Source organism: Penicillium riverlandense, assembly GCF_028828495.1.
Source record: "Penicillium riverlandense strain IBT 135883 chromosome Unknown utg000002l_segment0_segment0, whole genome shotgun sequence".
NCBI classification, from domain to species: domain Eukaryota; kingdom Fungi; phylum Ascomycota; class Eurotiomycetes; order Eurotiales; family Aspergillaceae; genus Penicillium; species Penicillium riverlandense.
This window is the reverse complement of record NW_026643195.1, coordinates 2,201,884-2,215,503: the sequence shown is the minus strand read 5'-3', so window position 1 is coordinate 2,215,503 and position 13,620 is coordinate 2,201,884. Positions and strand designations below refer to the sequence as shown.

General features: G+C 48.9%; 6 protein-coding genes across 6 annotated transcripts; 3 read left to right on the top strand and 3 right to left on the bottom strand.

Annotated features, from left to right (window-relative positions):
- Positions 1-788: 788 nt before the first annotated feature.
- N7474_003196 (MFS transporter) lies at positions 789-2,642 on the bottom strand (the record flags this gene model as incomplete). The annotated part of the gene is made up of 3 exons (XM_057194611.1): positions 789-1,050; positions 1,104-1,510; positions 1,569-2,642. 3 exons carry the CDS (start codon positions 2,640-2,642, stop codon positions 789-791), a joined length of 1,743 nt encoding a protein of 580 aa, XP_057055966.1.
- A 603-nt stretch (positions 2,643-3,245) lies between these two features.
- N7474_003195 (uncharacterized protein) lies at positions 3,246-4,432 on the bottom strand (the record flags this gene model as incomplete). Its single annotated transcript, XM_057194610.1, has 2 exons — positions 3,246-4,047; positions 4,101-4,432. 2 exons carry the CDS (start codon positions 4,430-4,432, stop codon positions 3,246-3,248), a joined length of 1,134 nt encoding a protein of 377 aa, XP_057055965.1.
- A 636-nt stretch (positions 4,433-5,068) lies between these two features.
- On the top strand, positions 5,069-6,281 carry N7474_003194 (SDR family oxidoreductase; the record flags this gene model as incomplete). The annotated part of the gene is made up of 2 exons (XM_057194609.1): positions 5,069-5,428; positions 5,556-6,281. The coding sequence occupies 2 exons, from the start codon at positions 5,069-5,071 to the stop codon at positions 6,279-6,281; spliced, it is 1,086 nt and encodes a 361-aa protein (XP_057055964.1).
- A 489-nt stretch (positions 6,282-6,770) lies between these two features.
- On the top strand, positions 6,771-8,488 carry N7474_003193 (uncharacterized protein; the record flags this gene model as incomplete). The annotated part of the gene is made up of 4 exons (XM_057194608.1): positions 6,771-6,968; positions 7,122-7,422; positions 7,489-7,778; positions 7,853-8,488. The coding sequence occupies 4 exons, from the start codon at positions 6,771-6,773 to the stop codon at positions 8,486-8,488; spliced, it is 1,425 nt and encodes a 474-aa protein (XP_057055963.1).
- Positions 8,489-9,043: 555 nt separating this feature from the next.
- On the bottom strand, positions 9,044-9,766 carry N7474_003192 (glutathione S-transferase family protein; the record flags this gene model as incomplete). The annotated part of the gene is made up of 2 exons (XM_057194607.1): positions 9,044-9,326; positions 9,381-9,766. The coding sequence occupies 2 exons, from the start codon at positions 9,764-9,766 to the stop codon at positions 9,044-9,046; spliced, it is 669 nt and encodes a 222-aa protein (XP_057055962.1).
- A 726-nt stretch (positions 9,767-10,492) lies between these two features.
- N7474_003191 (glycoside hydrolase family 35 protein) lies at positions 10,493-13,611 on the top strand (the record flags this gene model as incomplete). Its single annotated transcript, XM_057194606.1, has 5 exons — positions 10,493-11,117; positions 11,190-11,313; positions 11,369-11,477; positions 11,533-13,333; positions 13,394-13,611. 5 exons carry the CDS (start codon positions 10,493-10,495, stop codon positions 13,609-13,611), a joined length of 2,877 nt encoding a protein of 958 aa, XP_057055961.1.
- Between the last annotated feature and the right edge of the window lie 9 nt (positions 13,612-13,620).

Here is a 13,620-nt window from a genome sequence, read left to right as displayed (position 1 = left end):
CTGCAAAATGGCCTCACAGCCGAAGAGGCGTATCTAAGAAGTTGTTAAAGCAGAGATTCTATAAAGGAAAGGAATGCCAGTAACAGAAGAAATCAAGATAGCCAACCATATTCCCCCGATAAGACAAAAAATTTTTGCCCATGTCTGCCCACCCGCGCCCTCCGCCTCCGACCTTGGCGGGCTCGGCGGACTTGGCGGGACTCAATAATATGAGGCCGAATGGGGTGATTGCCGACTTGCCGACAGTTCCATTTCCATGGATGGGGACTCGGCAAGCCGGTGGGCCACGAGAGAAAAAAATCGTGACAGCTACGGCCAAACTTGTAGGACCTGACTTTGTTCATAAGAGATTGGTCATATTGAAAAAGAAAAAAAAAAAAATATATATATATATATATATATAGACCTGAAACGCCAAAATAAATTCTTGCTCGAGTCATGTGGATGCGCTATCTTATCTTGGCCTCTGAAGATGAACAGGGTCCAGGTCGATTGGCATGAACCGGACGGAGCCAGCCGACCAATTTTGATCCACAGTTTTCTTCCGGCACTATTTCTGTGTTACTTACAGACTTGAAGTGCTTTCAATAAGGATGCAACTAAATATAGATAGCTAAATCGACCTTCGCTGTTGAAAGTAGGCAAGGCAAATGTCTTGGCTGCAGTCAGTATGAATGTCGTGACCACAACTAGAAATTCACCGAATATCGTACGTAGAAGTTCCGACAAGTCTCATTTGACTGACTGACACAAATAAAGCGGCGGATATCTTGCATTGTGTTGAAATGCTAAACGGTAGCCCGGGGTTCTTTTTCCGGCCGCTTCTCTGCCATCGGCCCAGATGTAGGCGCGAACTTGGACATTTTCCTCAATGCAGGCCCCCATTTTATGAATGCCAATGGAATAGGCACCATAATGAGGGCTAGACAGCCTAAAAGAGTTCCCGCCCACTGGATTCCTAGATTTTGGAACATCTGTTTCGAAAAGAGAGGAAACGCTGCTCCAACAGCAGACCGAATGATTGTGTTGGCGGCGAAAACGGATGCAGCACTGATGAGGAGGTTAGGATTGAGTCAGCATCAGGGCATAATAGGTTGACTTACAACATCAAATATGAGTCGATCAAATAGTTGAAACACTGTATGAAGATAACATATATCCCGAAGCCGGTTACGACACCACTGGCCGTTGGGGCCATCCAATGGATCGACCTTGTCCATCCGGTCCATCCAAACCAGAATAGTCCGATGGTAAAGCAGATTCCGCCAAGAATAGAAGGCGGCAGTCTCCACTCGGGAATCGGAACGTTGTTATTGGCGGCAAGCTTTTTGGCGTATGCCCTCTGGTCGTACAGGATGTAGACTCCCCCCAAAAGCTCTCCGACAATCAGTCCAATAAATGGAAGACTTCCAACTCCCAGGTTCTGGCCATGCACGCCTTGAAACACAACCGGGTAAGCACCCAAAAGTGCATAAATGAGACCATAGACAAAACTCATCCAGAGGGATATCTAGATTGAAATTAGCGTCTCTTCAAGACAAGGGTAAATTCGACTTGGTTGTACTCACTAGGAACACAATAGGCTCAGTAAAGAGCATGCGGAATGGTCGGCTGAAGTTATTCGTTATCAAGTCCTCCCAATCAAGTTCAACTTCCTCCTGTCGCGCGCGGATACCCCAGTTATGTGTTTGCCTTCGCAAAATCATAGCCTTTTCCACGAGAACAGCAGGGGCGTAGGTTTCTCTTTGGAAGAGAAGAAGAAGGACAGTGGCCAGAAATCCCATGATGGATGCAATATACATCGTCCATCGCCAGCCCAGATATGACATTGTGATGAAGCCACCAGTAAAAGGTGATGCAAATGGACCGACAAACACTGCCATAGCAAACATGGCAACTGCAATTCCACGGGTCTGGTTATTATAAATGTCGGCAAATACTGCTGGCACAATAGAGAGCGGGCTGGCTGCGAAAAAGCCGGCGAAGAACCGAGTCAACATCAGAGTCTGGACGTCTTTACTGGTCGCCGTGGCGATAGTAAAGATCGAAAAACCGAATAGACCGACAAATATTGGCCATCGACGACCAATCAATTCACTTGCAGGGGCCCAAAGGGTAGGGCCCGAAGCAAACCCCAACACGTACAGGGTCACTCCAAGAATGGCCACTTCAGTACTGACGTGAAAGGCAGGCCCGATCTCTGTCACAGCAGAGGAGAAAATAGCACTGGCAAAGGAGGCTACAAAAGTGGAATATGCCAACACAGCCGAAATGAGAACTTTCCGTCTCAACGGCCAATTCTGGGGATGTAGAGGGTCATTGGCATCAGTGAACTCCACTATATATTGCTCAGGGTCCGGTAGATCGGGGGGATACGGCTTGCCAGCCCCGAGAGGTAGCCATTCCTCGCGTGGTGCAGGGCCTGGGCCTGATCCGACAGTAGAGCGATGTTGGAGTCGGTAGGTGTTGATGCGTTCTAGCTCGACTTGGTTGAGGTTGGTCGCGAGCCGACTGAGGGTATCGGAGCGAACGGTCTCGTACCCGGATCCTCGCCTTGTGTGAGTGGCTGTTGTACTCAGCTCATCGCTTTCACTGGTGCTAGTCTCGCGATGACCGGGCTGAGAGGAGCTGCTTGGCTCCATGGTGATGGATCAGACGGCATGGACTGGGGGCGAAGCAAGTAGCGGATATTGAGGACAGTTGATCGGAGTGTATCCGCGTCCGGGTAACCCGGTCTCTGCACCTGGAGGTCCCATTTTGGTCACCCGAGTCGGTCGTTGACAGCGTCATCAAGTGACCATTTCCCCGGTTGGTCCGTTTTAGTGGTCGAACCAAGATATTGACATTGGGTTTGGTTCTCAAGGCTTATAGATTCAGAATTATCATTGCCAGACCTACTCTAATGGTTGCAAGGGATATTTTCTGGAAAAGCAAAGCCCCTTGCAGAGACAATCTGTCGCAAAAAAAAAAAAAAGAAAGAAAGAAAAAGAATGATGTCATGGATGCTTATCGATAAAACGCGTTCAAAAGGATGGAAGCAGCTCCAGGGCCATTCACAATTTCTTCAGAACAATACATTTTGAGCACGCGATTTGAATTAAATTTTGGCATTGGATGCTCTTTCTATTGATCTCGGAGACTGCAATCCCCGATATCCTGAAAGGGGTATAGATCATCGAGTGTCCATGATCAACTAAAGGGTTGTTAACCCGCTTTCCAAAATCTCTGTACGGCTAGTTCTTCCCCTAGGAAGATTTCTTGGCCTTTGTGACTTGCTGTCTAGTGCCTCCAGTCTCGCTGAACACTAGTTCATCCCTCTCCCACATCAGTTCAACAGCTGCTCCGGCAGGACCAGCAAATACCGTCAGCAGTCCGACCTTGAGGAGCAGACCTGACCAGCACACGGTGCTCAAAATCTGCTTATGAGCGACGGTATATAGTTTCAACGCCCAGAGCAGGATGCCGGCGGATCCGATCATATAATCCCAGCGCAGGAAGAAATGCACTCCCTCTGCCACCGTATCGACCGTCTGGCCAGACCACGGGAGCGGAACTGAAAACACGTTCGCCGGGTGCAGAGCATCAAGGAATCGATCATTGTATATGGCAGGGACAAGGACCGACGATAGAGACACAGTCCACGAAACCAGGTGCGGAACGGCTGCATTGAAAAATGCAAACGCGTAGACCCATCGCAGACTGGACATGGAGGCACGGTGGTTATTAGGGAAGAGCGGTGATAAAACGAAGTACGAAAGAGTGGCCAAAATGGAGACATAGGCTGGCCAGGGCTGCCAGATTGCGATCGCAATCTGCTTCAAATCCACGGAGATCAACGCTGGAGCGGGCAGCACCATCGCGTTGGTTGGCACCATAAATCCAATTACAAAAATTAGAGGCAGAGAAGCCAACACAGCACGCGGAACGCGGATGTTGTCAGCATGGGGCCGTTTTGCTGTGATGGAGCAACCCAGCTGAAGTCCGCAAATCAAGGGAGTTGCAAAAGCGAACGTGAAAACCTGCGCCATCAGGCCAAAAACGGCGGGACTACATATACGGTCAGCAATTGAGCTTGCAAAGCCACTCTAAGTGTTACATACTAAGCAGCGATTGTTCCCGTATTTCCCTTTCTCCAGGACTCCAGGACAACAAGAGTCCAAGCAGCTCCGAAAGTTCCGGAAAATCCAATGCTATGCAGCAACAGCGTGGCATTCTGGCCGTCCAGAGCGGGATAGAAAAAGGTCGTCAATATGGCCAGCAGACGATCTACTGGCTCAACGCCAGTATACACTGTGCGCAAAGGCTCATTGACGCCCGGAAGTTTCCCGGAGGCGACAGACTTCTCGGCGAGGGCATTGAGTCCATTGACGAAAGAGAAGTAGAAGATGGCGTAAAATACGAGCGCGCTAAGGGAAAACAGAACGTATCTCATGGTGGCGGTCGCAAGAATGTGTTCATCTGCTCATTAAACGACAATTGTGGGAATTCGGAACGTTTAAATGTCCGTCGCAGGGATCATATGGCTTGTGCGACCAACCGAGGCTTGGATCGAGCCGCAGCTCCCGGGCGGATTTGATGTAACCGATCCCCCCGTCGATCCCTGACGGTTTCACATGGCAGATGTGGGGTCTTGACATACTGCATACCGAGATAGTATTAGCGGGCCATTTGGTGATCAGAAGAACAACCGAGTCCGCGTTTACATGCCATGCCTTGGTCCATTCCGCAATTCCTCTCATGGAATAAGTAGGTTCTTGGCGGAGAGAAATAAGTCTATACTGCAACTCGAACCCCGGCTGTTATGACGGCATACTCGGAAGCTCGGACCACATTATGCACGGCCGGGGTCTGTAGAACATTGTATAAGAATGCCGAGATGTGTTGTAGCCAGCATGATGCAAAATCACAAGAAACAGGTAGGCACGGTTTAATTTTTGGCCGCTGGATTGACGGTCGGAGAGATTAGAAATCAAGTGCTAATGATGTCGCCTTGCGGGCGGGGTTAACAAGAAATATATTTTGAGGATAAGACTCTCCTGAAGAACTGGACAATCAAGGCCAGCCCATCATGTCCCAAGAAATCCAGTCCAAATCAATATACCATGGTCTTCCAATATTTCCCCGTGACATTAAAGGCTTGACCGCAATTGTCACGGGTAGCAATGGCATCTCAGGCACATACCAGCTCAAAGTCCTTTGCGAATCCCCTCGTCGGTGGAAAAAGATCTATGCATTGTCTCGGCGGCCTCCGCATGGCTCATGGCCAGACCATGTTGAACACGTATCGGTTGATCTTTTGCAGCCACCAGAACAGGTTGCAGCGCAGTTAGCGGAGAGAAACATTCGCGCTGACTATGTCTTTTTCTTCGCCTACATCCAGCCAGTACCCGCGGACGGACGAGGCATATGGAGTGCGGAAGATGAGTTGGTCAGACTCAATAGTGAGTGACAAAAAATCGAAAAGGATCACAAAGTCATAGTCTCATGAACATCTGGCAGAGCGTCTGCTCTCGAACTTTCTGGAAGGCCTGGAGCTGAACAACACAATCCCCAAGCGTATCTTACTGCAGCTGGGCGCCAAATACTATGGCTTACACCACGGCCCTGGCATTCCCCCACAAGAGGAATCAGATCCTCGGGTTCTAATGGGATCGAATTTTTACTACCACCAGGAGGACTATCTGCAATCATTCACAAAGAAGCATCAGATAGGCTGGAACACAACTAGACCCTCCCATATCGCCGGTGCAGTGCCCGATGCTGCCATGAATCTATGTTATCCCTTGGCCATCTATGCCACAGTACAGAAGTACCTCAACAAGCCCCTTGAGTATCCTGGGGACCTGGTCGCGTGGGAAACACATACTACTATTTCGTCCGCACAGGCCAATGCGTACCTCGCCGAATGGACCGTGCTAACTAAACAGGCCGAAAATGAAAGCTTCAATGCATCTGACGACTGCCTATTCACATGGGCCAAGTTTTGGCCTCAGCTGGCCAAACGGTTTAAGATGCCTTGGACAGGTCCCGATACAAGCGACGACGCTCAGTATCAGACCCTCACCTCCCCGGACCGACCTCCGCGTGGCTATGGTCCTCCGGGGAAGTCGCGATATCGGTTTACCCTGGCTGAATGGGCCAAAAAGCCCGAAATCCAGAAGGCTTGGTCCGAAATCGCCGAGAGGCATGGTCTCCGGGAGAAAAAACTCCGAGATATCGACCGGGTGTTTGGCTTCACGGACTTGGCCATTATCTCAGGTCAGCCAATTATGCTAAGGTAGAACACAATCCTCTCCTTCAATGTACCTGACGGTTGCTAACCCTTGTCATTGCATAATTAGCACGACCAAGGCCAAAAAGATGGGGTATTTCGGATTTGTTGATTCGGTTGAGTCCATACTCCGCGTAGTGGAGGAGTTTGTTGAGCTGGAAATGCTTCCAGATCTTCCTTAGCCAGTTCTGGAACAGTATCTGGGACAGATTTTCTTTGTAGTTTCAATGGTTCTTTCTACAAAGCGAATACTATTCATGGACCTTTGTTATATAGTATCAGTTCACGTGATGCGGGACAATTGCTGACCGCCTTCTCTGTCTTTTCAACATAATTTATTTTTGTTTTCCCCTTCTTATAATTGCGCAAAGGGCAGGCGCCAGACCTCTTGCTTCTTTCTCGCTGCTGCCCTGTTCGGTCCACTATTGATGTTCGCCGGTTCCGTTGCACCCTTCTTTGGATTCTGGGACAGGCGCGTGCCTTCCCATCCTCTGTCAACATGCTGCGGGACGCGGATATAGATGCCCTGAACAGCCACGTCTCATCCCTGTCCCGGGAAAACGAGCAGCACCATGCCAGCCTCCAAGACTTGCTCACCCAGTTTCGGAGCTTGCTGGATGACTACAGTGCTTTGAAGAGCGACTACGAGGAAGTGAAGGATGGTAGGGAGAAATACAAAAAGCAGGCCCGCGGTCAGGTAGGAGCTTCCAAGCTGCGAAACCAGGTATGGAGAGCTAATGCGGCTACAGGAGCGCAATCCGTTCGTGCTTGTTCTTGTTGATGGCGATGGTTATCATGTGAGTTTAGCATGGACTTGTTTAATGACAGGGGTACTGACAACCCCACGTAGTTCAAGGAACACTTCGTCAAGGCCGGGAGTGAAGGCGGAATTAATGCAGCTCGTGAGCTGAGTGACTCGATCAAGGAACTCATGCATTCGACAATGGGGGCTCAGGCAGACCAGTGTCGGATTATGGTTCGTGTCTACGCCAATCTGCTCGGATTGTCCAAAGCATTCGCTCGCGCTGGGCTGTCGGGGCACGAGGCTCGATCCCTCTCTCCGTTCTGCGCTGCGTTCACCCGAGCGCAGGATCTATTTGATTTTGTAGATGCTGCGGAAAAGAAGGAAGGAAGTGACTTCAAGATCCGGGGTGAGTTCCAGTGACTTGTCGAAAGCGTTGGAGTCTTTCGCATTGCTAAATCTTGCCTTCCTACAGAAATGTTTCGACTCTTTGCAGATCTCAACCAATGCCGGCATATTTATTTTGCTGGATGTCACGATACTGGATACGGCTCCCTGTTGACTCCCCATAGGGGTAGCGACCGTATCACCCTTATCAAAGCTGCATCGTTCCACCGCGACTTTGAATCTTTAGGCCTTCCCATCAGGGAGTTGCCCTCTGTATTCACCTCAGCACCTTTAGCCAATACAAACGGCAGCATCAAACCGGCTGCCTCAATTAATGGCAAGCCCAAGCCTGTCCCGACTGCTCCGACGGTTAAGCCGGTGTGCAAGCACTTTCAGAAGGTAGTATTCCGGCTCCTCGTTGCCTGCAAAATTTATGACTGACACAGAATCAGGGCATCTGCAAGTTTGGCAATGGTTGCATCAAACAGCACATCATGCCCAACCAACAGCTGTCCCCTCCTCACGAAGAAGAGAAAAGTGCCTCTAAGCAGCTATGGTCCGCCCCATCGGTTGTCGGTCGCTCCGAGGAATTTTTTCAAACCACGCTACCTCTCCCAAGCCTCAAATCGGAGGAGTTTATTCCCGTGAATAAAGACGGAGATCGCATCGACACTTATTGTCCTCCTCCAAACCAGGAAGCGTTTGAAGAATACCACCGCCGGGCCAAGCTCCACAAAGTCTGCAACAGCTATCATCTTTCCGGAGAATGTGGTGATATGAGCTGCCCTTTCGACCATAGCGATGTCTCCGACACGATCATCGATGTCCTTAGACACATGCTCCTTCAGCATCCTTGCTCTCGTGGCCGCGCTTGTCGATCGATAAAGTGCTACTTGGGCCACATGTGCCAGAAACCTGGCTGTAAGGCTGTGAAGAGCTGGCAATGCCGCTTCAATCAACGTGCCCACACTCTTGATCTGCAGGTCGCTCAGTGGGTCACGCCCATGGAACATCCTGACGTGGATCCATTCTCCCCCAGCGGCAGCTCTACAGGAGATACCTCCCCGAGCACTATCTACTTCGGCTAATATCAACAAACCCTATGCGAGTCTGCCTTAATGGCTGTCCATGTCCAGTCCCGACTACTACTAACAGGTCTCGTTTAATAAGCAACATTGATGAGTATTGAAAACGGAGGTTGTTTAATTCAAAAAAGGAGGTAAACGCGAAGAATCTTGAAATAGCCAGGAAGAAGCTAGGAGGCAAATAATGGGTTCTGTTCGAGCGGCTATTCCAATTTCCTAACAAATAGCATATGAATCTTCAGATTCTATGTACGGCGAACAGCGCAACTAATGCAGAACTTTAGATGATCTATTGTCAGTTTTTCTTGAAGGTAGTTTGGTTCTTTCGGCATTCCGAGATAATCGAGCGATAATCATAAATACGTAAGGTTAACCAGCAGCAGCGGATGGAAAAGGCAACATGAGATAGAGATATTTTGCTCCTTTGAAACTCGAAAGTCGTCCACAATTGTCAACTGCTAAGCCACACAAGTGTCCTGATGTATCCGATCATCCATTCTGTCTTCGTAGTACCCAAATAAATACCCCTTACTCGTTGTCAACTAATCACCGCTTTTCTCATTTAGCATTCTTGATTTTGAGATAAGCCTCCTGGACTTCCTCCCGAGTTCCCATCAAGTCCAACCATCCTTTGATCATAGGATACTTCTCCAGAGAAAGTCCAGCAAATGAATGTTGTCTAACCCAAGGTTCAAAGTGGTAATCGACAGCCGTGATTCGGCCCGGAATAATGCTTTGACCCCTAGACTTGTCCAGCTGTTTTTCCAGAACATCATAACATCGATAAGTCTGAGCAGTATAGCGCTGGAGGGCGTCATCGTTCTTCTGCGAGTTATAGTGTCTAAAGCAATCAGTCGGAAAAAAATAAGCCGCACGTAAGGAAGGATATACCAACCGGAACCAATTTGTCTGACCCGTCATTGGACCTAACGTCGATAACAAGAAATACTCCCATTTCTCGAAATCTACCAGATCCTGTGCCGACTCACCAGGGGGACCAATTGTGTTCCCATTGTCATACACTCGGCGTATGTAATTCATACAAGCCCCGGATTCCCATGAGACAACTCCCGTATTTGGGTCTTCCAGAGCCGGCACTCGGCCATTTTCGTTGATTTTCAGAAACGCAGTTCCCTTGACGCCGGTGTTTGGGTCATCGCCGAAATCCCACATCTTGATTGTGTAGGGAACTTTCAGTGACTCCAAGGCAATCGCCACCTTGATCGGATTCGGGCCCGTCGCATGGGCGTGTAGAATGACAGGCTTTATATGGGCTGCCATTTCTTTGGAAAATTGAGGCTTCAGATATCTGGTGTGTTAAGGGATGGTTTACTAAAAACGATTGGCATCTACCGATAGTGGGGGGTTGGGTTATGATTCCGCGATGATGTAATGGGCAACCGATTCCATTCGGCGAAAACCCGGAGAAATAAGGAAGCTTACTTCTTGTTTAGGCTGATCTGTTAGCAATGTTGCAGCTGCCTCCCTTTCTTGCTTAGGGACTAGAAACCGAGGATATTTTTTTTACCGTAAAACCGGTAGCTAAATTTAGGTTAGATATTTTCCTTCAATCATGTGCTTGCATTTCAAGCCAAGGGACCTGCTAGGCAAGCCTCTTTTGCGGAGGAGTAATTATGATGCGGGGTTGGACCGGAAGATAAACGAGCTGCAAAAGACCCTCCTCACAGTGCTTGTCTATTCAATTGATATCTTTTTCCAAAAGAAGTCGGTCCGAATTCAATTGGTGGCATTAGAATTTCAATATGCTGCTTCCGAAAATGTTGTTCTTTGTCCCTATATGGCTGGGGATATTTTCATTGCCTACAGCATTGGTTTGGGGATCCAGTGAGACACGTTCAAGTCAGCTCCCCACAGAAGGAAATGGCCTACAAAAGCTGGTTTTAAATATCCCGTCTTGTTACTAGGTCTTGCAATTCACCTAACAAGTAGTCATTTCTATAGGTAACATGGGATAAGCACTCCTTGTTGATTCGTGGGGAACGAATCATGATCTATTCCGGCGAGTTTCATCCCTTCCGACTCCCAGTGCCAGGCCTCTGGCTCGATGTCTTTCAAAAGATCAAAAGCATGGGATTCACAGGCGTCTCATTTTACGTGGACTGGGGCCTGATCGAGGCTAATCCAGGCCACGTCGTGGTCGATGGAATTTGGAGTCTCGAAGAGTTTTTCCGCGCCGCTACACAAGCAGGGATCTATCTCATTGCACGTCCGGGTCCATATATCAACGCGGAAACCTCTGGAGGAGGAATCCCGGGATGGGTTTTGCGAACCGAAGCGACGATCCGGTCGTACAGCCCCGGGTATCTGAATAAAACGGCGAATTACATGTCCACAATTGGTCATATAATCGAAAAAGCCCAAATAACACATGGAGGACCAGTGATAATGGTGCAGCCGGAAAACGAGTTTTCGACTTGGCCTGGAGTCACGGACTTTCCGACTGAAATGAATCGAGAATATATGGCCTTCGTGGAGAACCAGCTCCTTGATACCGGAATAACAGTTCCCTTGATTGTAAATGACAACGAAGTCAAGGGGTACTGGGCTCCTGGATCAGGACTGGGGGCAGCGGATATTTATGGAATCGACGCATATCCAATGCGGTACGATTGTGAGTATATTATTGCATCTCCAACCATCGAAATCACCATGAGGCTGTCCACGGCTGACACCAATGAATAAGGTGCAAATCCCAGCGTGTGGCCAACTTACGAATTTCCGCACACTTGGCAGATGATTCACCAGGAAGAGAGCCCAAGCACCCCATTCGCGATTGCCGAGTTTCAGGGCGGATCAGGAGAGGGATGGTATGTAAACCAGTGGGTCACGATTACGAATCTTCCTTGCTAATAATAATTACAGGGGTGGAGTGGCCGAGGAATTGTGTGGTGAGTTGATCAACGAAGAGGCTATCCGGGTCGTATACAAAAACAATTACAGTTTTGGTGTGAAGATCTTCAACATCTATATGGTAAGCTAAAACAATTCGATTGTTGAGGATTGATGAATCTCACGCGGAAAACTAGACGTATGGTGGCACCAACTGGGGCAATCTTGGATACATGAACGGTTACACGTCCTACGATTACGGCGCAGCTTTGACTGAAGAAAGGGCCATTTGGCGTGAGAAGTACAGCGAGGAAAAGCTGCAAGCCAATTTCCTGAAAGTTTCTTCTGCCTATTTGACGGCAACACCTGCCCTTGGAGTCAATGGATCTTACGGTGTTCCAGACACGATCGCGGTAACTCCACTCAATGGAAATGGCACAGAGACGAACTTCTATGTGATTCGGCACGCCGATTTCAGCTCTGTCAACAGTACCCAGTATAAGATTACAGTCCCGATCAGCATCGGAAACGTGACTATTCCTCAGCTCGGAGGAAGCCTGTCGCTTAACGGCCGTGATTCGAAGTTCCATGTCACAGATTATGATATGGACGGCATCAATTTGATCTATTCCTCTGCAGAAATATTCACGTGGGCTCGTGGATTTGGGCCCGCACGTATCCTAGTCCTCTACGGTGGTGCAGACGAAATACATGAGTTCGCTCTCTCGGGTCATCTTGAGACACCGATCTTGGTCGAAGGAGACGACGTCACAGTCGACAAAAGGGGGCCTGCATGGGTAGTACAATGGCAGGTCGCACCAAAACGTCGTGTCATTCGACTAGGTGGTCTTGAGATACTGCTTCTGTGGCGGAATGACGCTTACAACTACTGGGTTCTGGAGTTGCCAGGCCCAGCACCGATCGGGAATTTCTCATCTCCATCCAAGGGTCTAGCTGTTGTGAAGGCTGGCTATCTACTTCGCACTGCAGAGCTGGTCGATGAGCAGCTCAGACTTACCGGCGATGTCAATGCGACCACGGAGATCGAGGTTATCTCAACTCCAGCAAAGAACTTGAATGGAATCATTTTCAATGGTGAAAGGCTTGCAGTCTCAAAAACTGACATTGGAAAACTGTCGGGGAACGTTCCCTTTCAGCCTCCCAATATTCAAATTCCCAACCTGTCAGGCCTGAACTGGAAGTATATTAACTCCTTGCCTGAGATTCAAGCGTCGTACAACGATTCAGCCTGGACAACCTGCACCAAAGATTGGACCCACAACCCACGAGAGCTGAGTACACCCATGAATTTATATGCCATGGATTATGGATATCACACAGGTTCTCTGATCTACCGTGGCCATTTTGTTGCTAATGGGCACGAATCTGACCTCTGGTTGAATGTATCCGGCGGCACGGGATTTGGACATTCCGTCTGGCTGAACAATACGTTCCTGGGTTCATGGACCGGGTCTGCATCTGATCAAACCATTGTTCACAATGTATCGATTCCAAAGACCCTGTCTGTCGACAACTTATACGTTCTGTCAATCTTAATTGACAACATGGGTCAGGACGAGGAAGCTCCAGGAACCGATGTGATAAAATTTCCCAAAGGTATCTTAAATTATGGCTTGTCTGGCCATGATCAATCTGATGTCTCCTGGAGGCTGGCGGGAAATCTTGGCGGCGAGCAATATAAAGATCTGGTCCGTGGTCCGCTCAACGAAGGTGCCATGTATGCGGAAAGGCAAGGATACCACTATCCAAAGCCACCGGATGCCAATTGGAAGGCTTCAAATCCCATAACGGATGGCGTTTTGCAAGCTGGAATCGGGTTTTACACGACAAGTTTCCGACTTGAGATCCCGGACGGATGGGATGTGCCCATGAGCTTTACCTTTAATGGCTCTTCCGTCGAAACTATCAACGGTTACGATATCGGACGCAACTATCGATGTCAGCTCTTTGTCAATGGCTACCAATTTGGGAAATACAGTAGGTTCTTGAAGAAGAGATTTACAATACTACGCTGGACGTTTACTGACTAGCACATAGTCAATAATATTGGCCCTCAGACATCCTTCCCTGTTCCAGAAGGGATTCTCAACCATCAGGGAGACAATTATATTGCACTCACCATCTGGGCCCAAGACAAACAAGGCGCAAGGTTGGGAGGGTTGGATCTGGTGCCGATTTCCATCATTCGGTCTGGCTACATACGGCCAGACCCAGCGCCCCAACCAACTTGGACACCACGAAGCGGGGCTTATTAGGAGAGTCAG